This window comes from Daphnia carinata, chromosome 8 (genome assembly GCF_022539665.2).
Source record: "Daphnia carinata strain CSIRO-1 chromosome 8, CSIRO_AGI_Dcar_HiC_V3, whole genome shotgun sequence".
Taxonomy (NCBI): domain Eukaryota; kingdom Metazoa; phylum Arthropoda; class Branchiopoda; order Diplostraca; family Daphniidae; genus Daphnia; species Daphnia carinata.
Window position 1 is genome coordinate 7515420 of NC_081338.1, and position 23990 is coordinate 7539409.

General features: G+C 40.1%; 6 protein-coding genes across 7 annotated transcripts; 3 read left to right on the forward strand and 3 right to left on the reverse strand.

The window, feature by feature from the left end:
* The first annotated feature begins 1610 nt into the window (after positions 1-1610).
* On the forward strand, positions 1611-7173 carry LOC130700260 (neuralized-like protein 4). Of its 2 annotated transcripts, XM_057522297.2 has the most exons (12): positions 1612-1893; positions 1974-2081; positions 2140-2253; positions 2329-2485; positions 2546-2734; positions 2830-2993; positions 3055-3280; positions 3341-4374; positions 4451-5239; positions 5313-5594; positions 5666-6646; positions 6719-7173. In XM_057522297.2, the coding sequence occupies exons 1-12, from the start codon at positions 1687-1689 to the stop codon at positions 7019-7021; spliced, it is 4554 nt and encodes a 1517-aa protein (XP_057378280.1). In that variant the 5' UTR covers positions 1612-1686; the 3' UTR covers positions 7022-7173. The 2 variants fall into 2 exon arrangements, with proteins under 2 accessions (XP_059352579.1, XP_057378280.1); XM_059496596.1 differs by having other exon boundaries at positions 1611-1893; positions 2329-2734.
* On the reverse strand, positions 7052-8794 carry LOC130700257 (pyridoxine-5'-phosphate oxidase-like). The gene is made up of 7 exons (XM_057522294.2): positions 8643-8794; positions 8383-8539; positions 8224-8323; positions 7974-8027; positions 7816-7914; positions 7642-7748; positions 7052-7475 (listed from the first exon to the last, which is right to left on the reverse strand). Exons 1-7 carry the CDS (start codon positions 8749-8751, stop codon positions 7310-7312), a joined length of 792 nt encoding a protein of 263 aa, XP_057378277.1. The 5' UTR covers positions 8752-8794; the 3' UTR covers positions 7052-7309.
* Positions 8795-8860: 66 nt separating this feature from the next.
* Positions 8861-9562, forward strand: LOC130700259 (chromatin accessibility complex protein 1-like). Its single transcript, XM_057522296.2, has 3 exons — positions 8861-9111; positions 9191-9311; positions 9373-9562. The coding sequence occupies exons 1-3, from the start codon at positions 8977-8979 to the stop codon at positions 9447-9449; spliced, it is 333 nt and encodes a 110-aa protein (XP_057378279.1). The 5' UTR covers positions 8861-8976; the 3' UTR covers positions 9450-9562.
* Positions 9563-13872: 4310 nt separating this feature from the next.
* Positions 13873-16096, reverse strand: LOC130700254 (ethanolamine-phosphate phospho-lyase-like). Its single transcript, XM_057522290.2, has 8 exons — positions 15881-16096; positions 15622-15740; positions 15320-15554; positions 15157-15250; positions 14838-15046; positions 14642-14769; positions 14479-14576; positions 13873-14414 (listed from the first exon to the last, which is right to left on the reverse strand). The coding sequence occupies exons 1-8, from the start codon at positions 15940-15942 to the stop codon at positions 14019-14021; spliced, it is 1341 nt and encodes a 446-aa protein (XP_057378273.1). The 5' UTR covers positions 15943-16096; the 3' UTR covers positions 13873-14018.
* Positions 16097-16925: 829 nt separating this feature from the next.
* LOC130700258 (metallo-beta-lactamase domain-containing protein 1-like) lies at positions 16926-17932 on the reverse strand. Its single transcript, XM_057522295.2, has 4 exons — positions 17733-17932; positions 17463-17675; positions 17279-17392; positions 16926-17207 (listed from the first exon to the last, which is right to left on the reverse strand). Exons 1-4 carry the CDS (start codon positions 17854-17856, stop codon positions 17002-17004), a joined length of 657 nt encoding a protein of 218 aa, XP_057378278.1. The 5' UTR covers positions 17857-17932; the 3' UTR covers positions 16926-17001.
* Positions 17933-18174: 242 nt separating this feature from the next.
* On the forward strand, positions 18175-23315 carry LOC130700251 (beta-1,3-glucosyltransferase-like). Its single transcript, XM_057522287.2, has 11 exons — positions 18175-18326; positions 20127-20277; positions 20415-20643; positions 20735-20843; positions 21085-21221; positions 21316-21484; positions 21556-21691; positions 21759-21915; positions 21992-22104; positions 22196-22347; positions 22430-23315. Exons 2-11 carry the CDS (start codon positions 20259-20261, stop codon positions 22682-22684), a joined length of 1476 nt encoding a protein of 491 aa, XP_057378270.1. The 5' UTR covers positions 18175-18326; positions 20127-20258; the 3' UTR covers positions 22685-23315.
* Positions 23316-23990: the final 675 nt, after the last annotated feature.

Sequence of the window (23990 nt, forward strand, 5' to 3'; positions counted from 1 at the left end):
TTTCACGACTTTCTGGTCAGTCCAACATAGGACAGGAAGTTTTGGAATATTCCTTTCCCCGTTCTTTGGTACAAAAGGTAGATACCCTCGGGCTAGAGGTAGGTAAAAAATTGTGGGGAGTAGTCGACTCGGCGAGTAGACTTAAGCGAGTTTAGTGCCTGGTGTGGGTTTTCCTTTTTGTTGCGCATTCTCGTGAGCTCGTTTCTCTCTCTAAGAATCGCACGCCATCTGTTGGCCGGTTGTTCGATAACAAAGAAAAAGGATTTCGAACGAAGCACGATAACAACCGGAATCGTTTAAATACGTATGTTCTAGAATCCTATAATATATTACTACACACATGATATGCTAACCAGCATACAAGACTGGCGCGTGCAATCGAATAGTGGGTCAATGTTTTTCTTTCTGCAATAAGGCTTCTGCCATGGATATTGGTAATCGGAATTGTAAATTTGTTTGCATTGCTAAGACTTTTTAGAGGAACTAGACCTTTGGGGGAACGTAAAATAATGTAGCTATATATTCTAACTGACAAGTAGAAAATACAATTGGCGTTTGGAAGCCAAACGGATAATCAATAAATCTCTGCGTCGCCAGTGCATACCGAATTTCTAGTATGTGCAATAAACTTTTATGGCTTTTCCTTCATTTACCAGGCATTTTTCTTCTTATTGAAGAGTGAATCCAGTGAAATCCTGATTTTAAAATAATAAAGCAAAATGCCTACGGTAGAATCTCATTAAATTCACGCAACAATCACCGATACTTATCTATGGACGATTGAATAAACTGACAGTGATTGATTTTGACATTCTTTTCTCAGAAAAATTTATCATTTATGTAGACATGTCGCCAGCATTGACAAAAATTTGTCCTCGGCTCATTATCCATTGTCATCGGACTTATGTGGAGAATATTGTAGATTGAACGATATAGTAGCAGGTGGTGACAACCTTGAACAAGACAATCGTCTTATACATTCTTCCAGGAATCGGAATTACAAGGTAGTTTCGTTTCGATAGTAATTGATAATATCATTTTGGCCCCCCGCGAACCACACGAAGACGTTAAGTCATTAGCAAGCTTAAATCGATTTCGTCATTGAAATTTTTACTGCCACGGGACCGGTACGAAGTGATAAGTCTAATCTTTTTGTGATATCAAAATGGTCAACTCGATCGATTAAACCCGAAAGACATAACCAACAGAAAAAGGGAAGAGACTGCTAAATTGACCTGCATACGTACAAAGATTATGGAATCGGTTGTTCCTGCAGCTGCTGCTAACTTACGTGAGACGAAACGGAAAATGGTCAAGAAGTGTAATTTATTTAAGGGACTGGACAGAAAATTGGTTCGTGGAGAGAGAAGATTTCCAGTAGTCCCTGTTTATCAATTGCTGTTTCAACGAAATAACGAAAAAACGGAAAAGTGGAAGAACAGGAGAAAACTATTTTTGTTACCGCAGCGAAAGAAAAACAAGTCAGAAAATGTTAAATCGATTAGAAGGCAGGAAGTAGTCTTCAAGTGTATATACTTCATGGTATGGTAATGTTAGCTATTTTTAAGTTTCGTTTAGAGCCATCTATCGGAAGAATGACCAAACGGAGGCTTCCTTACGGTTTGTGTTGTGTTGTGACGGGTCGTCTGGGATCCGGCCGTCTGCGGCCTCTTGCTGTTGTCAATAATGGCGGAAGAGCCATCCAACAGCACAACGTCTTCCGTCCAGCTGTCTCAACAGTTTCACGCAATCCATGGAACTTTAGTGCAGCTCTCGGAGAATGGCGTTTCAGCCTTCCGTCTCCGCCCTAGTCATGAATTCAATCAGGGGCTGGTATTCTCCAGTCGGTCACTTAAGGACGAGCAGGTCTTTGAAGTCCGTATCGACCGCAAGGTTTGATATTCAGCATACAAGTGCCCCGATCACTTTCCAAGTGGAATAACTACAGCTGCACATTTCACTGTATTATGCAGGTTCACTCATGGACAGGTAGTATACAAATTGGGATCACCACACAAGATCCAGCCACCTTCCACCCCGCCCCCCCACCAAATGCTCTAGATATTGTCAATAAATCATGGGTAGTTCATCTTTCTAGCATTTTTGAGAGAAAGCCTAACATCTTCTTTTATGTTGCAGGTTTTGTCTGGATGCAACCTATTTGAAAATGGCAAAATTATAGTAGAAGATTATGGTCCAAATCTGGATGAGTTGAGTGAAGGGGATAGAGTTGGCGTCATGCGAACTTCAGAAGTATGTTAATGTTATACTTGGTGTTTTCTCCAAAGTACAATATTCCATAAAAAATAAACCCTTTCTGGATTTCAGGGGGATTTGGTATTCTATGTCAACTCATTTGCTCAAGGCGTAGCTGTTTCAGGCATCCCCCAATCCATTTATGCTCTTGTGGATTTGTATGGGAAGTGTGTAGAAGTGTCTGTGACCAACCACAGGGAGACTCAGTCACAACCTAGACCATTACTAAGTAAGATTCCAATCACATTCTTATCATATTTGAAACCTATATTTTTTGTTTTGCCCATAGCATTAAGCTCAGTTGTTATGGATAGTAATCAAGTTAATCAAGAAGAAGAGTCTTGTAGCACGGCGAGCACGCCCAGTGTTGCACTTCAGGATAGACTGCGATTCCATCATCGGTGCGGCACCATGGTGAAACTTTCAGCAGGACAGCGAACAGGTGAACGCCGGAGACCATTAGACGAATTTAACAACGGTTAGCTCAGCTTTACTGTTCAACAAGCTTTCCCCACTGAAAATTACAGGCCTTTTAATTTTTTTAAATTGATTTTGCTTATTTTCTTATGGTAGGGGTCGTAATGACTCAACGTCCACTTTTACCAGACGAACTGTTCGAGATTCGCATTGATAGTCTAGTGGACAAATGGTCCGGCTCCATCGAAGTGGGCATCACAACTCACAATCCAGCCGCCCTCGACTTCCCTTCTACAATGACCAATCTTCGCAGCGGAACGGTACTTTCGATATTCAATTCCCTTTCCCATTGAAAGAGAAACGCTAACCAATGTTCTTCAGATCATGATGTCGGGTTGTGGTATTCTGACCAACGGCAAAGGGACTCGCCGTGAATACGGCCAATGTAACTTGGACGAATTGGGGGAAGGAGACCGAATCGGATTGATACGTAAGACTAACGGCGATCTGCATTTCTACGTTAACGGTCGCGACCAAGGAGTTGCCGCTTCAAACGTTCCCCATCCTGTTTGGGGTGTAGTTGATCTCTATGGTCGAACAGTCAGAGGTAGTTTTTTCCATTATACGATTTATTATTTGAATTGACAAAACATTTTTCCCCAAAAAGTTTCACTAATTGACCGGGAAGACGCTATCAAAGCTCCAACAAATGAACCGGAAGAAGATTCACCTGTTGTAGAGCGACTACAGTTTCATACGCGATGTGGCTTGCATGCAGCTGTAGTGAACGGTGGCACGACTGGACACAGACCAAATGCACAAAGCGATTTTAATCATGGTGTAGTGCTAACTAGTAGGCCGTTAAAGCCGGATGAGTTATTTGAAGTAGTGTTGGACAAGGTGGTACTCAAGTGGGCGGGCTCAATCGAGATTGGCGTTACGACTCAGCGGCCGGAAGATCTGGACTTTCCTGCTACAATGACAAATGTCCGTTCCGGGACTTGGATGATGACGGGGAACGGCGTGATGCACAACGGGCTAACAGTGTTGGATGATTATGGAACGTCACTTGACCGTCTGGGTTCGGGTGATCGAGTCGGCGTGATCAGGCGCTCGAATGGAGTACTACACTTCTTCGTTAACGGTGAAGATCAAGGCCCTGCAGCCGGAAATGTTCCAGAAAAGGTCTATGGGGTTGTCGACTTGTATGGACAAGCAGCCCAAGTATCCATAGTAACTCCATCCCCCGCAACCCCACTTACAGATTCGTCTCCGTATCCATCGTATCTCTACCCAGCACCATCACATCTGCTAGCGCCTTTAGTGTCGCCCACCTCATTGGCCGACTCCACCTACGCACTCCCCACTTCATCCTCTTCAACTTCGGCATCATCTACACTCATTCATACGGACTTGAGTTTTCACAAGTTACATGGTCGCAACACGACACTGTCCAGCAATTGCCTGACGGCAAGTAGGCCAAATGCTTTATCAGAATTCAACGATGCCATCTGCATAACGTCGAGACCACTAAGACCCGGAGAAGTTTTTGAAGTGATCATTGAAAAACTAGTTGAACGGTGGTCTGGCTCACTTGAACTTGGCGTTACGTCTATCCGACCTGAGAATTTGGATTTCCCATCCACCATGACGGACATCACATACGGGACGTGGATGCTGAGCGGTTCTTCAGTTATGCAGGTGACTTCAGAGATCACTAGATAAATTTCGAATCATTTTTAATTATCTATACGTTCGTAAATTTTTCAACTTGTAGGATGGGACCATCACTCGAAACGGTTACCCACTCGACTTGGACGCCCTGCAGGAGGGCAACCGAGTAGGATTATTGCGTCATTCCGATGGAAGTCTTCACTATTACCTCAACGACCAGGATCAAGGGGCAGCTTGCTGGAACGTGCCCCAAGATCTTTACGCTGTCATCGATTTATACGGACAGTGCGCACAAGTTTCTCTGGTCCACAGACCCTTACAGGCATCAGGTATACCCCCCGATCAACAAGAAGGAGATGCTACTCCGCTTGATTCTACTACCAGCGAACTAGCATCAGGAGGCCAGCCGCATAAACATTGCCATCGTTTGTCGCCTCACTGTGGTCGGGCCATCACTCTTTCAGACGATGGACGGACGGCCAAGCGAGAAGATAAAGATTTCGAGAATGGACTGGTATTCAGCTTGTTGCCGCTGCAACCAGAAGAGTCGTTTGACGTGCAAATCGAGACTATATCGCAGCGTTGGGCTGGCTCTTTAGGGATTGGCATCACTACGTTTCATCCGCAAGAAGGAACGGTCATTCCGTCTACACTGAGTGGCTTAGACTCTGCGTGGTACATTTCCGGTTCGAATGTTTTCCAATCAGGGCGCAAATTTCTGGGATCTTGCCTACCTCTAGAACATTTAGTTGTGGGTGATACCGTCAGCATTCGCCGAACGGTAGAATCTGCACTTCGTTTTGCCATAAACGGCCGTGACATGTCGGTGCTCATACCCAACATTCCTCACGGTGCATACGTCGTGTTGGATCTGCATGCGATGGTTCAGTCTGTAAGAATATCAATCCTGTTTATTTTTTCTTATTCGTCCTACTGTTATAGAAAATCAATTTGTATATTTCCAGGTCAGCGTCAAAAGCATTGGCAAAGTTGGATCGCTACCCGAATCGCTTGCTACCACACCGGCAGCGGTGGCGACTAGTTCAGTACCAGCGGCTACTGGAACGCTACCGTTATCCTTAAGCCAGCTAGCATTACGCGAAGCAATGCAAGGTATTCAGAGCGCTTTTAGCAGCCGTTTCGGAATCGCATTCAGCCAACAGCAACGCTTTCACGACCACCATGGACGCAACATTGTCTTTAAGAACAATGGCCAAACAGCTCAACGGACGGCTAGCTACAATCAAGTACTTGATCATTGAATAGTAAAGTTTTTTTCCATCTTGACTAATTAGTTTGAATTTATTTTTTTCCATAGGGTCTGGTGTATTCTAAAGAGCCCATTGTACCCGGAAGCTGTTTTCAGGTCAAGATAGAACAATTGGATGAGCGTTGGACAGGCTCGTTAATGCTGGGCGTTACGGCCATTCCACCGGACAAGATGCCATCTACCCCGCCTACGTGTGCTCTATTATTAAAGAGGCCCAGCTGGATCATTAGCGGGCGAGCTCTTCATCAAGGTGGTCGTAAAGTGCGATCTGATCTCAAATTTGATTTGAATGAATTACGAGTCGGTCAAAGCGCTGGAGTCCATCTCAGCCAAACAGGTCATCTGCACGTTTTGATCGACGGATTTGATTGTGGTTCCGTGGCGTGGGTTGGAACTGGTGATTCTCTCTTCGCCGTTATCGATCTTTATGGCAAGACCGCAGAAATTTCCACGGTTTCACTGCGTTCCGCATCAACCACAACTTCAACCCCTACGACACAGCCGGCATTGAATGAGGAAAAAGCCCTGCGAGAAAGTTCGAATACGGAGAAAAGTTTGATAGGAGGAAAAGCCAATGCCCATCGGTCGTGTCGTTACAAACTCGCGTGCTCAAGATTCGTTAACGTCATGGGTCTGCCGGATGCGTATCTGGAGAGCGAGGGAAGTGTTTGCGGTTGTGCCCTGTGCTTCTGTGAACAAGAAGGCACGTTGGACAAAGTTAGTGAAGAGATGAAAGGCTGGTGTCGCTGGATTGTCAGAAATCGACGGTCAGTAGACAAGAAAGATGGTCCTGGTAGTAACGAAAAATGGCAAACAGCGTTTCATGGCACACGTCCAAGCGTGGTACGACGGATACTTGATGAAGGTCACTTGCTTTCACCGGATCTTAATGTCTGGCAACGAACAAAGGCAGCCCGTCTTATTAGCAAAGGCAACGATGGTGAATCTAACGGCCAGTTACTCTTTTCTCCATCTTTACAACCTGCCTCGTTAGCACCGATTGCCGAGCTCTACGATCCGCTGCATAAGGTATAACTTGCAACGTCCTATATATTAATTTGGCTTTCGCAATTTCTAAACTCAACTTTTACTGCTGTCAAGAAAATTCAACGAGGTCAAGTTGTTCTACAAGTTCTCGTTCAGCCTGGATCCTACAAAGTTCGCAAAGCAACAAGTCCTCTCAATGCTCTAGCGCCGTTAGCACCGGCAGCCATTACGATGAGTGGATCGGTGACCTGCAGTCCAGATCCAGCACACCAGCAACAATTATTAAACCCACACGCAGAATCAACTGCTATAACGGACGAGGATCCCGCCATATTTTGGTACACTAAGGAGCGTGGAGCTGCTATTGTACAAGCACTTTTGATAAAATTAGACGAAACTGCCTCGGCATCCAGTTGAACCATACTATCTGGAAGCACAAGCACGAAATCGGGTTGTTTTCTAGCTTTAATGGATTACTTGTTGTGACTGCTTCAATATATAATCCCAAAATTTGAATTCTCATTCACTGTACATACACTTGAACAAATAAATATGCCAGCTCTTCTACAGTTTGACTAAACATTGTAAGATGGTTCGCCATGGTATGCTATGATCTTTAATGAACTGCTTAACTCCAAACTGACTGTATTTTATTAACATAGGTTAGGATGGGGCTAGTGCCAGGCAGTTTCTGCTGACTACTTTTCAGGGAGCAAGGCGTTCATAAATCCAACCTTGATCCCCTTGATGAGTCAAGATACCATCTGGCTCTAGACTAGACAACGGTCTCCGGAATCGAATACGATCATGGATTCTTGTGGACTGTCCTTGCCAGAATTCGATGACTTCTGGAACAACAACGTAACCTCCCCTGCAAAATAATTTATTATTCTTATTTAGCAGAAAAATCGTAAGTGATTACCAAAAATTGTGATGAACAAATGGAAATAGTAGAAAATTTAAGAAACGATATACGAATACAAAGTAATAATACAAAAATAACATTAAATGTTGCACATGCACAGGGACCAACTTACCAATTTTCTGGTCTTGGAATAGGAATTTTCTCGTCACTGTATTCTTGTAATAGTTTTTCTTCCACATCAAGTAACGTTTGGCGGGACGGAATCGGCTGGCTTTGAGCCTAGTTAATATACAAAAATGTAAGGCAAATTGTTTGAAGTTCGATTAGCTTTGATTTCTTATCCCACTGAAAGAATTGCACCAATTTGACTCCCGCGTGGTCGCGAGTGAAAATATTGATCAGATACTTCGGTCGAAACTTTTTTTACAGAACCCTCAATCCGAACCTAGTATTGGATGAACTTAAGGGGTTAGTTTTCAAAAGATTTTTACTGCAGCAGTTTACAGAACGCAGCAGAGGTTCCCAGTAGAAAGTGAGAGCTGCAAATGGGTTTTCTTCCTGTTACAACAAAATGGTTCAATGGTAAAAATTAAATGTAGCAATTGTTCACTTCTGTAAATCAAAATAATTTAAAAGCCATGGGTAATGAAGGAATTGTTTTCTTTTTGATACTTTTTGGGTAATATCAAAATCACAGATCACCATAACAGATAAAACTTAAGATTGCTCCAGAGATTCCTAATAGGATCCATACCAATTCAATGCCTTTTCTGCTGGAATAGTTTGTGAAGAATTTGAATCCTTCTTTATCATATCCTTTAAGTAAAACATAACGTGCAGAAGGTTTGCCTGTTCTGGTAAACATACTTTACCCATTAAAAAATCTTTAACATTTGGCTTTGGTTCAGCTTACTTTGATGCTGTTGAGAGGCACATTGCATTAGCTTCAAGGATGGTAGGAGTTTGGCATGCAACCTCAAACCAGGATTGGAATTGCTCAATTGGATCCTTTGACATTAAGTCACTTTCAGTGAACGTTTTGTGCTTTTCATTGTACGGTTTCCGCATATCTAAAGTGGCAGCGGAAAAGGATTGTTATGTAACGTGACATGAAATACTACAGTGAATCCATCGGATGAATAAAAATCTATAATGAAAATTAATCAGTCTCACCTTCTAGGTTTCTTTTCGCGGAATTCGTTGAAGTTTCTGTAGCCATTCTAAAAACGTTTTTTAAACTACTGAACTTGAAACTACGAATTAAGGAAACATTGGAAAACATTCATCAGTTACTGTCATAGTGTGATTGGGTCACGGCAATAAGCTCCTCCCGTTTCGGAGGATGAGATTAAAAAGCCACACAGAAAAATCCACGTTTTACCGAATAATGCACAATTTAGCGCCTTCCACCACAACACACAGCGTTTGTTGTCACCGTTCTGGCTTGAAAAGTAGCAGTATATGTGAGCCGGTGCTAGTGTTCGTGAAAAAAAACACACACAGAAGAATGTCGTCATTCAAACCAAAATTAGGAGATGGTTCCATTATACTACCACAAGCTCGGGTAAAAACGATCATGAAAAGCTCACCAGATACTGAGAGTATATCCACCGATGCCCTGTACTTCGTTACGAAAGCCACGGTATAGCTATTCTTTCAAGTGAAAGCCTTATTTTTACAATTCGTCTAATAAAACGTGCATACCTTTTAAATATTTGAAGGAGTTCTTCGTGGAACATTTAGTTCAAGAGATCTATGAAAGCACAGGAAAATCCAATGAACTTACCTATAAGGGTTTGGCTGACATTGTCCAGAAAAGTGATTCAATGCATTTTTTGAAAGGTAAAAGTTGCTGAACTTGAAACTAAACAAATATAATGATTAATTTTTTCATGTTTTGTAGACATGGTTCCAAGAAAGATAACTTATAAAGAATATCAGGAAATTCTAAAGGACAAGGAAAATTCTGATCTATATTGATTGTTTAAACTCATGCCATGTTGTTTTTAGTAAGTAAAGTATATTACTTGCTCACTCAAACATTGTATTTTTCAGGAAGCTGTGTTTCAAATAAAAACTAGCCTGTAAGCTGTTTATGTTTCAAATAGGCTAATCCAGTCATGTAGTGAAAGCAAATGATTGTGTTAATCATAGATAAGTAGTTACAGATTAAAATTTATTTGGAAAGCTTAACCTTATGCAGAGGTCGAAAATAGAAAAATAGATCTAGATTTTCAGTTAGGTGAAAAGGCCAAAGCTAGACTTGAGCTAGACAGGAAGCACTATTATTAGGAAAAGACCCCTTGAAAAAATGCAAATTAAGATTTTGTATTGTATATTAAACACCTTTTTTGATTTAGGGTGGTTAAAGCAATTGGTTTAGGCTGATCTTTGCTACGAAGTATTTCGTGGTAATAGGCATATTTGAACTTCGTTTGAACTTATTGCCACACTGAGAGAAAACAAATAGGCTATCGTGGTAAAAACAAATAGTTCTACATTGCTACGAGAGATGTCGTGGAAAATGGCAGTTTGGCCGCTTTCACGACATCTGTGTAGCATTACACTCAATTATTGCCGGTGTTCGCCAAACTCCATCCATCCCGATAGCCTTGGCATAATAAAAATTTAATGCTGATTTCGATTAAGTTATTGGTTTTCTCGTTAAATCAGCCGAATTTTAAATTAACGATGTTTGTTTACGTTGAGTTCGAAAACTCTAAGAAAAGTGGAAAAACAAACTTCATTTCCAAGATTTTTGTTCAATTTTGAATCGAAACTATGTATCTTAAACTAAATCTAAAATTAATGCAAAAATGAAAAATAATTGGTAGGGATGTGAACTCACTACTCACTTTGATTCTCATAAAATTATTTTTTTTTTCTGTCACTTCATTTCATTTGAAATGAATGAAAAATCATCATTTTAGAAACACTCCGAATATTTTTGCGCAACGAGCTAGCGCTGTAGCATACTGGCGCGCTAGCATTCTGTTAAATATTCGTTAAATTTAAACTGTTTTGTATTTAACTTTTTCTTCAAAAATTATGAGTCCAACGAGAAAACAACCCTCAAATTTGTGATTCCCGTTCAATTCTGCATCGAAATCATGTATTTTAAGCGAAATCTAAAATTTAGCCAAAATTGAAAAAGTGGGAAGGCGATAGCCTTCTCATTTTTGCCAAAATTGGCCAAATAAGCCATCACTTGGAATTCGATGAAAATCACACTGTATAACCCAAATTTAACGCTGATTCAGAAAAAGCCATTCGTTTTTCTGTAAAGGTAGCCGTTTTTGAAATAAACGTAATTTATCAAGACTTAACAACAGCTGACTTTCAGTTTTTTACTTTTTTTTTCAAAAATTATCAGTCCAACGAGAAGAGAACCCTCAAATTCGTGACTCCCGTTCAATTCTGCATCGAAATCGTGTATTTTAAGCGAAATCTAAAATTTAGCCAAAATTGAAAAAGTGGGAAGGCTATAGCCTTCTCATTTTTGCCAAAATTGGCCAAATAAGCCATCACTTGGAATTCGATGAAAATCACACTGTATAACCCAAATTTAACGCTGATTCAGAAAAAGCCATTCGTTTTTCTGTCAAGTTAGCCGTTTTTGAAATAAACGTAATTTATCAAGACTTAACTACAGCTGACTTTCAGGTTTTAACTTTTTTTTCAAAAATTATCAGTCCAACGAGGAAAGAACCCTCAAATTCGTGACTCCCGTTCACTTCATTTCATTTGAAATGAATGAAAAATCATCATTTTAGAAACGCATCGAATATTTCTGCGCAACGAGCTAGCGCTGTAGCATTCTGGCGCGCTAGCATTCTGTTAAATATTCGTTGAATTTAAACTGTTTTGTATTTAACTTTTTCTTCAAAAATTATGAGTTCAACGAGAAAACAACCCTCAAATTCGTGATTCCCGTTCAATTCTGCATCGAAATCATGTATTTTAAGCGAAATCTAAAATTTAGCCAAAATTGAAAAAGTGGGAAGGCTATAGCCTTTTCATTTTTGCCAAAATTGGCCAAATAAGCCATCACTTGGAATTCGATGAAAATCACACTGTATAACCCAAATTTAACGCTGATTCAGAAAAAGCCATTCGTTTTTCTGTAAAGGTAGCCGTTTTTGAAATAAACGTAATTTATCAAGACTTAACAACAGCTGACTTTCAGTTTTTTACTTTTTTTTTCAAAAATTATCAGTCCAACGAGAAGAGAACCCTCAAATTCGTGACTCCCGTTCAATTCTGCATCGAAATCGTGTATTTTAAGCGAAATCTAAAATTTAGCCAAAATTGAAAAAGTGGGAAGGCTATAGCCTTCTCATTTTTGCCAAAATTGGCCAAATAAGCCATCACTTGGAATTCGATGAAAATCACACTGTATAACCCAAATTTAACGCTGATTCAGAAAAAGCCATTCGTTTTTCTGTCAAGTTAGCCGTTTTTGAAATAAACGTAATTTATCAAGACTTAACTACAGCTGACTTTCAGGTTTTAACTTTTTTTTTCAAAAATTATCAGTCCAACGAGGAAAGAACCCTCAAATTCGTGACTCCCGTTCACTTCATTTCATTTGAAATGAATGAAAAATCATCATTTTAGAAACGCATCGAATATTTCTGCGCAACGAGCTAGCGCTGTAGCATTCTGGCGCGCTAGCATTCTGTTAAATATTCGTTGAATTTAAACTGTTTTGTATTTAACTTTTTCTTCAAAAATTATGAGTTCAACGAGAAAACAACCCTCAAATTCGTGATTCCCGTTCAATTCTGCATCGAAATCGTGTATTTTAAGCGAAATCTAAAATTTAGCCAAAATTGAAAAAGTGGGAAGGCTATAGCCTTCTCATTTTTGCCAAAATTGGCCAAATAAGCCATCACTTGGAATTCGATGAAAATCACACTGTATAACCCAAATTTAACGCTGATTCAGAAAAAGCCATTCGTTTTCCTTTCAAGTTAGCCGTTTTTGAAATAAACGTAATTTATCAAGACTTAACTACAGCTGACTTTCAGGTTTTAACTTTTTTTTTCAAAAATTATCAGTCCAACGAGGAAAGAACCCTCAAATTCGTGACTCCCGTTCACTTCATTTCATTTGAAATGAATGAAAAATCATCATTTTAGAAACACATCGAATATTTCTGCGCAACGAGCTAGCGCTGTAGCATACTGGCGCGCTAGCATTCTGTTAAATATTCGTTGAATTTAAACTGTTTTGTATTTAACTTTTTCTTCATAAATTATGAGTCCAACGAGAAAACAACCCTCATATTCGTGATTCCCGTTCAATTCTGCATCGAAATCATGTATTTTAAGCGAAATCTAAAATTTAGCCAAAATTGAAAAAGTAGGAAGGCTATAGCCTTCTCATTTTTGCCAAAATTGGCCAAATAAGCCATCACTTGGAATTCGATGAAAATCACACTGTATAACCCAAATTTAACGCTGATTCAGAAAAAGCCATTCGTTTTCCTGTCAAGTTAGCCGTTTTTGAAATAAACGTAATTTATCAAGACTTAACTACAGCTGACTTTCAGTTTTTTACTTTTTTTTCAAACATTATCAGTCCAACGAGAAAAGAACCCTCAAATTCGTGACTCCCGTTCAATTCTGCATCGAAATCGTGTATTTTAAGCTAAATCTAAAATTTAGCCAAAATTGAAAAAGTGGGAAGGCTATAGCCTTCTCATTTTTGCCAAAATTGGCCAAATAAGCCATCACTTGGAATTCGATGAAAATCACACTGTATAACCCAAATTTAACGCTGATTTAGGAAAAGCCATTTGTTTTCATGCCAGGCTAGCCGTTTTGAATTACACCGAATATTCGTGCAAAAAATAAGAAATGTCGGGCTTATATAATCGGGCTTTAAAAAATTTTTAAGCCCGGTTTTGGCATTTTTGGTCAAATTTCAAATTTGGCTTAAAATACATTATCTCGATTCAGATTTAAATACTATTTACGGAAATCAAGTCTATTCTTCGATTGGCCTTATAATTTTTGAACTAAATGTTGGGAATTACCGTGGGAAGTTTGCCTCAAAAATCTGCAAAAACTAACACTTATTCGAATTGGTTGAATATCGCAGGATATACTCAAAAGCGAATGCTGATTGCGGGAAAATTGTTATTTTTTTCATTATGCAATCGTTTTTGAATCTCAGTGAATATTTGACACAAAGCTAGAGCGCTAGTACGCTGTAGCGCTGGAGCGATGCAGTACAGTTATTCTATGTATCGAGATGTTTGAGTCTGGATGCAGAACTTTTGTTATTTCAGAAAATATCGTATCGCTTTACTTCTAGAAAGAATCCCAATGAGGAAATTCACTATACTTAAGAAACAACTAGTTTAGCGAGAAGACAAATGATTTTCCTAAAACTTGCATTTACTTTTGAGTGTAACGTGTATTCAACAAAAACCAATCTAAATTATATTATAACTGCTATATAATTATCTGAATTCAAGAAAAAAAATATCCCATTACCAAAACGGTTGCACAGGCTTTTTATAAAAGATGGAGTTGTACTATTTCAGTTTGTTTCTTTGATTTCATGAAGAATAGAATCCAGAGTTCTCAGAAGGTAATCAGCATCATTCAGAGAAAGAACCATTGGGGGTTTAAATTTCAGTACGTTTCGGTTAGGTCCATCAGCACTGAAAAGGATGAGTTGTTGTTTCAGTCGGGTAATGATATGTTGGGCCTCGACTGTTGCAGGCTCACGGGTCACACGGTCTTTAACCAGATCAATCCCAATAAACATTCCAACTCCTCTGACATCACCTATTATGGAATGTTTCTCTTTCAACTCCTTTAGGCCGCTAAGTAAATGATTGCCGACCACTATTGCATTTTCACGTAATTTCTCTTCTTCAATAATATCCAACACGGCATTACCGATGGCACAACTCACAGGATTACCGCCGTACTGCAACGAAGCATTTTAAATTAGTGCGATTAAATTCAAAACAGCTCTATATGTTTCGTAGTACGGTATTAAAGTACTCCATTCCCGTGGCGGCAAAGCTGTCCGCTATTTCCTTAGTTGTTATGACAGCAGCAATCGGGTGTCCATTTCCCATCGGTTTGCCTGAAAACGATTACCACATTATCAAACCTTTGCAAATGCCACATTGTATAAGTTTTACGTAGTACCCAACGTAACAATATCAGGTATAACATCCTCTCCTTGCAACTGGAACGCCCACCAGTGGGTTCCAACTCTACCGAAACCAACTTGGACTTCGTCGGCGATGCAAACACCACCAGCTTCCCTAACGCTTCTACAAAAAGATTTTAATGGTAGGTATTTTGTTGATTAATTAAAAAAATTGCGTAAATGAATCCATACTTATACACTCTTCGAAGATAATCGGGAGGTAAAATTATTTGACCACCACAACTTTGCAATGATTCAGCAATAAAACAGCTTATTCCTTTGCCATTTGCTGCAGACAGATCAATCAGTTTTTGAACTTCATCTGAATACAACTGAACAAGTTCTTCGGCTGAATGTTTGTCATCTCTGTACTGTCCACCATAGACATCTGGCACTGGGGCCTATAATTGTAGTAGGAACAGACAGTTAAGTTCAAAGATAGGCCATAAAGCTGATGGGTACGTAGCAACCATAAAAAAGCTGACAATAAAAGAAGTATATAACAACTTACAACATGAACCCAATCAGGCTTTCCTTCACCTCCAGGATGGTCAAACTTGTATGGGCTAACATCAATTAATGATATAACATGCCCATGGTAAGCACTGTAATCAAAATGTAATTTGAAGTACACAACCAAAAGTTAAGAACTAAAAAATGGAAGATACACTTACTGGTCTAATACTATTACCTCTTTACGCTTTGTATGTGTTCTAGCAAGCCGCAGAGCCAAATCATTAGCTTCTGATCCAGAATTAACAAAAAAACACACACAGAGTGGAGGAGGTAATAGATTTGTCAACCTTTCTGCATATAAGACAAGATTATCATGAAGAAACCTAGAGTTTGTATTCAATGTTTTGAGCTGTTTGAATGCCACCTCGGCAATTTTTGGATGACTGTGTCCCACTATTTAACATAAAAGAATGTTGTTTTATTTCAGCTATATGTAAAAGGAAAGAATGTTCATACTTACCATGAGTTACATTATTGATGCAATCTAAGTATTTATCTCCTTTCTCATTGAACATATATTGACCTTTTGCAGAAACTATTTTAAGTGGGTCAGCTTTGAAAAACAGCTTGCAAGATGGCCTGCATTGTTGGAAGATAAACTAATTAAAAGTGGTATTCCACATTCAACAATGGAACAGAATTATGAAGCATAGCAATAATATGCTGAAAAATGCATGCACAACTATAATAGTGCACTGGGAATAATGAATCTTCATTACGCGATGAATTTTTCCCGAAGGCGAATTGTTTCGCTTCTAGATAACTTCTCGCTTTCGTCCATCGTAAACTTACTGATGTTAGCACTTGTATTGAACTTATCTCAAATCAAGAAGGAATCTAATAGAACTAATGCAAAATTACTGCGTCGATCCCTACTGAAGTATTCTCTGTGAAGAAAACTGCGTAGGATTACCAGTTCATCACGTCATTGCACAAAGTAAACACGCAACCTTCTTCGGCCAGAGTCTACGAATTTGCGTATGCTAGATATGTCGGTTATCGATAGGCTAAATCGTATCGGAAAACATGACTGATATGTGATATCCCATCGGTGAATCCGATATACGCACACTGATAACTATATTTCGCGGCCAACCAATAAAATAATAACCAAACGCGGATTTCACCACTAAATATAAAATATATATTAATATAAATATATATAAACGATTTGGAAACCTTCACGACGTTAGCCGATAGGTTACTAACCAGAATTAGCGTAATTTTTTTTTTTTATAAAAAATTGTCTTAGATAGACGATACTTTCATATTTGAAACAGAAGAATTTGTTTGCTAGTCTCGAACTTCTTCCTTCCCTGCAAGTTTCACTCGCTCTAATCAATGATCCAAAAGAAATTTACATACTTGTGCCGAAGCTAACGCCAGTGCCATTGATGGCTTGAGTGTGTAATCTAAGTAAGATTTCACATCACCTACTATTATTTCAATGCAGGAAAATTGCAATTGCCTGAAAATGTGTTAATGAAATATATGGTGTAACTGTTATTTCAACAGCTGGAATTCGTGATTTACATTTTTTAAAGGAAGAATGTGAATATGTGCCTTTCTTTTCCGAATTGGCTATAAATTCTGCTAGATGCTTCTGAGTCGCGAGCTACCAAACTTATTAATCAGTTTGTCATTTAAGGCCAACACCTATGTGGACATTCACAGAACAAATTTTTTATCTTTAAAATCTTGCAGAGAAAACAAGATTATAACACATTTCTCAATGTAAATACAGTTTCAGTATAAGAAAAGCAGTACCTGCTAACAGAAATATCTCTTATCCAAAGGGAATGAATCCATGGCTGCTAATCCAAAATAAGATAGTATCCAATCATTCGTGGCTCCTAATACCATTTCTGGAGAGCATTTTTTTCATTGTATCTGTGACTTTAAACATTGGACCATGACCAGGGACAATATAATCTGCTAAGTTGGCTATAATTGCACGAGAATGTTCCTGCTGCGCAGGATTGACACTACCACAGGCTCTCCATACATCAGGGTGTTCAATATCTTCTTCACGTTCAAAAATATCTCCTACAAATGCATAAAAATGACAAAACATTAGCTGCTGTGAAATGCAAAAAATATTAAAATCAAAGAAATGCCTGCTATGACAACTGTCCCAATATGTTCTGTCTTCACAATGACACTAACATCATCAGCTGTGTGTCCTGGTGTAGGAATTACTTGAATGCCTTCACTTATGTCAAATGGGATATCTAAAACAAGCAATAGCATTCAGACATGTAAGTGAAAAAGGCATACAAAAGTGTAGAAATCACACCAAACCTTTATCAAATGGATGTAGAAAGTATTGATCTTTAACAGAAATGGCAAAGCCTACTATATGTGTGGCTTTCAAAAACAAGTTGTTGTTGCCAGTGTGGTCTGAATGGCCATGTGTGGATACCACATAGTTAATATCATCAGGACTTAATCCATTCGAATTTAAGGCGTTTAAGATCCGATTTGTATCCCAGGGTGTCATTGTGTCGACAATTACTTTTTTAAAAATTATTAAACTGTATTTGTACTAAAAAAAAAATGATTCATTGTTACAGTTTGTACTGCCGGTGACCAAGACACACGAGCAATTCGCATTGACGTAGGGCAGTTTTTCATTTTCTTTTTCAATTATTGGTGAAGAATAGCCACTAAATAAGACTTTGACTATGTTTGGCATTTTCAGAAGACAGCATTTGCTGTAATTCAATTCTTCTTTTTATTTATACAAACCCCAATAATGTCTCCCACGACTCTCGTCTTTTCGACTGCTACTTATGAACAAAAGCGGCATCTAGGAGAGGCCGCTTTAAACGGAAGTTCACTTTGCACGGTAGAGCTTGAACTCCGCATATTACGCTCCACAGGTGACGTTTCAGTACACATCGCCAGCATGCTCCGGTATGATCCCTACACCGTATTTTCTTTGCTCAACAACAGATGGAAAGAGCGTTCCTTTTATAATAGCAGCTTTTTCTTTGCTTAATAAACAAGAAAGAAAAAAATACCGTCTGCTGTTTCCTCCTTTTGTTGTTGTTGTTATAGGTTCTTCAGATTTAAAAGAAAGAAAAAAATTTTTACAAAAACAAACAAAACAAGTCAAGTACCTACTCGAACACTGTAGGGAGTTCTACATCTTACTCCGACTCGGTAAGACGCGGTCATCATGCAATAGTTGTTCTTGTAGTTTCTTTGCCAGTAGTTATTGCATTTTTTGTATTGTTGTAGTGGTTGTTTCATTCAGTTGATAGTTATTTCAATTTATATTGGTTGAACACTGGTAATAGTTTGGTGATGAAATCATTCTGTTTATGAAAAAGCCATCCTTCAACTGTAGGACAAAGGCATTTACTTTGGCAGTAATGCATGTTGTGGCCCATTTAACAAACCCTACCGTGATTTCCACGTACATGAGACTAGATATTTGCTGGTAGCTGCTATTCTTTATTCGGCTCCATGAGAATCACAATTTTGCATGATAACATACTTGAATAACTCAAAGCCAATGATTTTATGGCTAGTTTGACAGTGATTACTGATCAGTGTTTTACAATCCACAAAGCATGTCAACACACAGTCATGGTTGTTTTAGTTAAAGTACATGGCAAAACTGTACAGTCCTGTGTAAAGTAAACTATGTAGACCCAAGTTAGAATAGCAAGCAGCATTAATCTTTCCCAAAACATAAAATACTGATTTGTGTAAGCTCACTAAATTTTATGCCTGATAAATGTTTCAATTGGCAATGTAGAACATACGCGAAAAGGGATGAAAACACACTTGTACTTAATACAGACAAAAAAAAAAGCCGAAATCCTAATGCTGAAATATAGGGGACATAAAACGAGGGGGAAAAAACTCGGGGACGTGCTTGCAACTAGTGATTAAGTGCGTTTATTTCATCCTGCCCAAGAACATAAGTTATTGCATAGAGTCAATAGCTGATTCTATGGACGCACGAAAGAGTAACATTCCTCGCACTCGTAGAAAAGATAGAAACCGCCACGGAAAAGAGCAATGTCTTTGCATATATGGTTAAAAGAAAGTGGCCATATAGAGAGAATGTTGTGGAAATGGAGAAAACGGATTCATCTGTCTTGTCATACAGTGGACACGAATCGAGCTCTCCGTAATGGTCGAGGCGGAGTAGCAAGTTGCTGTTTAGACAGCCAAGCGGAATGGGTAGCAAGCGACCATATCCCGTCTCCCTCTCAACTCATCCATCTTGCAGCAGTCCGCATGACTGCTACCGCTGTGATAGAGTGGATGGTGGTCTTCTTCCGTCATGGTCAAATCAATAAGAGAATAGGAACAAAAAAAAAATAAATAAATAAAAGGAGAGCAACAAAATTGGTCCTGAGAGAAAAAGAAAATGATTTTTCTTTTCCTTCCGTCGTCTTTGATTCACTTGTGTCATGCTCTGTCAACGTTGACCCGAACGCTTGGGTACGCTGCTACAGACTTTGAAAAGAAAAAGAAATCTCCTACTCTTGCTAAAATATTTATGTTGGTTGCAGCGGCCTGCAAGACATTTATTTATATAAATGGTTTTTGACGAGACATACGCAGCTCGCAAAGAGCGACAAAGCGGCTAGATCGAGTTGGTCTATAAATCTCGCAGCGTGGACATTGTAAACAAGACCATTTAGTTCCGCCCTGCATCGCAAACCTTCTCCGAAAGAGATGGACGAAAGTGCACAAGAGCTTGTTATGTGCTGTAGCGCAGTAATTGGATTATTTAGTTCCATGTAGACGCAATGTCGAGTGTTTCTGACTTGCTTGTTTAGCCCGTGTGCATTCTCTTTGTACGTTGTCTGCCATGATTGATGGTTATATTTTTTTTTTGTTTTGTTTTTTATTTTCTTTTGTCTTTGTTGCCTGTACTGTTTCGCACGATTCGTCGTTTTGCACCGTCTTGCGTGCGTTTCTTCCCTATTTTTCGCTCTGGAGAGCGCATGTGCCTCACGCTGCCGCAGTGTCTACATTGAATTTGGACATCTGGGATGCGTGTGAGCGCTATTGCCTGTTAGTGCTGGTAGATGTTGGGCCGTCACTTGATCGAATTCCGGCTCACACGAGGAAATGATCGACATATGGTTCGGTTAGTAAACATCGACACAAAGTACAGTTCCCTGTCCCCTTTCGTGTTATATTTACATATTCGTAGTCCTTTCCCGTTTTTCACATCTGGTGTTTTTCAATAGAATCCTTTTCCGTTTTCTTTTTTATTATTTGTAGGTGCCTTTTTATGTTTTCTACTCGCACCTGGGTCGGTGGCGGAGGCTGTCAGAGCAGATCAGATAGTGTTGGTGATATTGAGAGGAGTGACGGGCCCGCCCGTGTCGGAATTGCGCCGTGAAATCACCCGCCAGTTTGATGGTTCCAGCCCTGTCAAACCATTTATTCATGTCGTTCCAGGTGACTTGTACGTCAAAGGAGCTTGGACGCTTTTGCCTCTTTTTCCAAAGTAATTCGTGCCACATGTTCGGAAACAAACGTGACAGCGGGTTCGAATAAGACTTACAATTTCGTTTTGCATGCCCTTCTCGGTTGGCCAGGCTGGTGGAATTACATCCGAATGCGACGTGGTTAGTTATTCTACAAGACACGACTCGAATAAATTGGATCGAATTGATCGATTTGACGCAGCGCTTCGATCCCGATAAAGTAATTGGTTCTTTTGCGTGCGCATTGAAATAGCCAAGCAATTACTAATCCATCAGTCGATCTGTATCCAAAGCCGCATTTGGACGCGGATTTATTTTTTTTTTTATCTTATTTAAAATTTAAAGACATAGTTGGTTGTGTCATAGTGACAACGCCCGTTGGTTGTCAACCACGATCGCGTCCATAAAGCCCGTTACACACAAGAAGAAATCTCGTTTTTATGCAAATCCCTTTTTATCAGGAATGGTTTATCGGGCGCGAGCTATTCGACAAAGAGCCGACTATCGTACATCATTTTGCCTTCCATCATGATCCATCAGCATTCAAATATCCCCTTGGAGAGACGGGCATCTTTTTGAGCTGGCCAGCTGTCAAACGGTATGGCTATTTTGGTTGTGTGTGTGGGTGTGACTCACTCGAATTCGTCAATCGTCTTTTAGCCAACGATCATCTTAACTCATGTTTATTGCAGAGTCCACTCGAGAATAGCTCGCCAACAGTTGCCCAGGGACTTTTCAATCGACGCACAGCACGAGCTCGCCGTTTACCTCATGGATGGTGTCAATATGACTCATTCGCCGTCCTTGTGTCTCCGTCCAGGAGCCAACTGTGCCACTTGGATCCAGCCGTTTAAGCCTTGCGTAAGTTCATCGCAATCTTGTCCAATCGAATACTAATTCAGTTAACGTGAGGCCCCTTAAACGAAATACAGGGGACGTCTGTAGATGCAGACGATTTGTTCTTTGCAGTCAAAACGTGGTCAAAGTTCCATACAGATCGAGTACCCATTGTTCAGAGAACTTGGGCTCGCCAAGCGCATCAACTCGTCTTCTTCAGTGATGTTGCCGGTAACGTCTTTGAATTAAACAGACGGGAATTACATGCACAACCATAAAAGGAATGTTTTAATTACAGACGAGAGAATCCCGACCGTGTCTCTGGGCGTGCCCAACACGGAAAGCGGCCACTGCTCCAAGACGATTTCCATAATTGACCACCTGCACGAATGGATGGCCTCGATCGAGCCGAGTCCCCGTTGGTATGTCATAGCAGATGATGACTCCATAATAGGGTAAGGCTCTCGCTTGTAAACCCTGTCGTACTACTTAAAGTACAGTCGATATTTATCACCTCTGTTTTTCTTTTAGGGTTCGAAAGCTGCGGGAATTCTTGAGTTGCCACGACCCTTGGCGGCCCCTTCTGATCGGTCAGAGGTACGGCTACGCTGCTGGGCACAATTACGGCTACGATTACATCACCGGTAGGTACAGAAAAACGAATGGCTTGTCCCGCCCCCTACGGACACACACACTTCCAATACCGTAGTTTATGACCCTATTTCGTTGGCGCAGGTGGCGGAGGCATGGTACTAAGTCGAACTGCCCTTCATCTGATAGCTGGCAATTGCCGTTGTCCCGCACCCGATACCCCCGACGATATGTGGTTGGGTGCGTGTAGCGAATCTCTCGGCATTTCCATCGTACATTTTTCCGGATTCCATCAGGTTGTTTGACGTTTATTGCACTTTCCCACTGAAATTAAAGATGATCAATGCTTGTTTTCTTTTCTCTTTTGAAAAAATCCAGGCCAGACCGGATGATTATCCGATGGAGCTGTTACAGACGCAATTTGTTATTTCCTTTCATAAACACTGGATGCTGGATCCGGTACAACTGTACGAAACGTGGTTCGCTGATGAAGATGATTTTCCTATTTCCTCACCTGTCGATGGTGACAATAGATGTTCCGTGATGGATCCATCGCTTCATTGTCACGTGAAGCAACAGCCCGCCGAGTTGTTTCAGAGTACCAGCATAGAAAGATTACCTGATGAATTGTGACATATCTCGTTGCTCTCATTCCGTGCAATAGGTTTCGATGGGTTACATCATCATTTTCTCTTTCATCGGGTGCATCCGTTTTAACCTGTCGTTTTTCTACTTGTTCAATTGCAAAAGCAAATCCATGAAGAAATCGAGAAATCCAAAACCTTTTCCTAAACTTTGAGAAGTCCATTGATTTTTCAGAAGAAAACTAAATGCTTTGAATGCCAATGGCTTTCTCTGGAATTTACTTTTCAAATGCCTTGTTGCCTCAGACACGGATAGTGCTGGATCGTTTGGTGCTTATAGATACACGATAAAGTTAGCTGCAAAAACAAAAAATCGAAATAGCGCACGTTAGAGTGTGTAGCCAAGTTTACATTTAAAGCTTTCAACACGACTCGCTTCTGTGTATGTTCACTCTGCACTGTTCTGTTTTGTTTTCGGATGTCCTCGTCCTTAACTCTCGTTGAAAAAAAAAAAAAAGAACACAAAAAGGCACCAAAGAAATCCGACCTATTTTTATATGGTGCATTGCACAACTCTGTCCGGTCGTTCGCGAGCTTTTACCTGAATTTCACATTTCACTAACCAAGTTGCCCTTGCTTTGCTTACGCCAAGGGTTAAAAATAAACATGTTTCTTTTTTCGTTTTCTATGCATAACTAGTTTGATTGGTCCGTTGTTTTCTTTTTTTCATTGTTTCGTCTCGTGCATATTTGATCGCACGATATGTCCAGGAGGGTCGATAATGCCAAAAAGGAATTCAATCGGGTGAGAACAAGGCGAACGACAGGGAGAGAGAGAAAGACCACCTGGAAGAGGATAGCCGAGCCGCCAGTCACGATGACCGCATCGTTCCAGCAGACGCGCGAAAAAGGACCAAACTGAGGAAAGAACGTAGAGACAGCGTTATTCGTGAGAGCAAAAACGATTTGTATGGTGGTCACGTTGTGCGTGGCATCGGACCGTCGAACTTTTCTTGGATAACTATTGGCTTCTTGGAGGTTAAGTCGTGATGAATCACGTTTCTCCAAAATTCCCGCAGTACTGATGGCGTGATTTTTTTTTTGCTGACCAGTCACCAACCACCTACAAGTTGGAAACATCAGCTAATGAATTCCCGTCCGCGTTAACCCTTTCCAACTGACACAGGGCCGCTCCCCTCGTTCCTTTTGCCCATTGATTGCGTTTCAAGAATTCGAAGTGTTTATGCTCCGTTTGTTATGCTATCATCTATATACCCAAAACATATTGAGAGGCACGTCTTTTATGCCTTCGTGAAAGCATCTGGATCGCAACTGTGTCCTCGTTGACACGTCTGG

Excerpts from the sequence above, each read along its gene's own strand:
- LOC130700257 (XM_057522294.2), bottom strand. The coding sequence starts at position 8,751 with ATGTTTTCCAATGTTTCCTTAATTCGTAGTTTCAAGTTCAGTAGTTTA. Across the intron at positions 7,915-7,973 it reads GGGAACCTCTGCTGCGTTCT|GTTCGGATTGAGGGTTCTGT; the intron begins GTAAACTGCTGC and ends ATCCAATACTAG. Across the intron at positions 7,749-7,815 it reads AAATTGGTGCAATTCTTTCA|GCTCAAAGCCAGCCGATTCC; the intron begins GTGGGATAAGAA and ends TATATTAACTAG.
- LOC130700251 (XM_057522287.2), top strand. Across the intron at positions 20,844-21,084 it reads AGCGCTTCGATCCCGATAAA|GAATGGTTTATCGGGCGCGA; the intron begins GTAATTGGTTCT and ends CCTTTTTATCAG. Across the intron at positions 22,105-22,195 it reads CGGCTACGATTACATCACCG|GTGGCGGAGGCATGGTACTA; the intron begins GTAGGTACAGAA and ends TCGTTGGCGCAG.
- LOC130700260 (XM_059496596.1), top strand. The coding sequence starts at position 1,687 with ATGGCGGAAGAGCCATCCAACAGCACAACGTCTTCCGTCCAGCTGTCT. Across the intron at positions 2,082-2,139 it reads ATATTGTCAATAAATCATGG|GTTTTGTCTGGATGCAACCT; the intron begins GTAGTTCATCTT and ends TTTATGTTGCAG. Across the intron at positions 2,994-3,054 it reads CCAATCTTCGCAGCGGAACG|ATCATGATGTCGGGTTGTGG; the intron begins GTACTTTCGATA and ends AATGTTCTTCAG.
- LOC130700259 (XM_057522296.2), top strand. The coding sequence starts at position 8,977 with ATGTCGTCATTCAAACCAAAATTAGGAGATGGTTCCATTATACTACCA. Across the intron at positions 9,112-9,190 it reads ACTTCGTTACGAAAGCCACG|GAGTTCTTCGTGGAACATTT; the intron begins GTATAGCTATTC and ends AAATATTTGAAG. Across the intron at positions 9,312-9,372 it reads TTCAATGCATTTTTTGAAAG|ACATGGTTCCAAGAAAGATA; the intron begins GTAAAAGTTGCT and ends CATGTTTTGTAG.
- LOC130700254 (XM_057522290.2), bottom strand. The coding sequence starts at position 15,942 with ATGGACGAAAGCGAGAAGTTATCTAGAAGCGAAACAATTCGCCTTCGG. Across the intron at positions 15,047-15,156 it reads AGCCTGATTGGGTTCATGTT|GCCCCAGTGCCAGATGTCTA; the intron begins GTAAGTTGTTAT and ends CTACAATTATAG. Across the intron at positions 14,577-14,641 it reads ACCTGATATTGTTACGTTGG|GCAAACCGATGGGAAATGGA; the intron begins GTACTACGTAAA and ends AATCGTTTTCAG.
- LOC130700258 (XM_057522295.2), bottom strand. The coding sequence starts at position 17,856 with ATGCCAAACATAGTCAAAGTCTTATTTAGTGGCTATTCTTCACCAATA. Across the intron at positions 17,676-17,732 it reads GGTCACCGGCAGTACAAACT|TAATTGTCGACACAATGACA; the intron begins GTAACAATGAAT and ends TTTTTAAAAAAG. Across the intron at positions 17,393-17,462 it reads TCTACATCCATTTGATAAAG|ATATCCCATTTGACATAAGT; the intron begins GTTTGGTGTGAT and ends TGCTTGTTTTAG.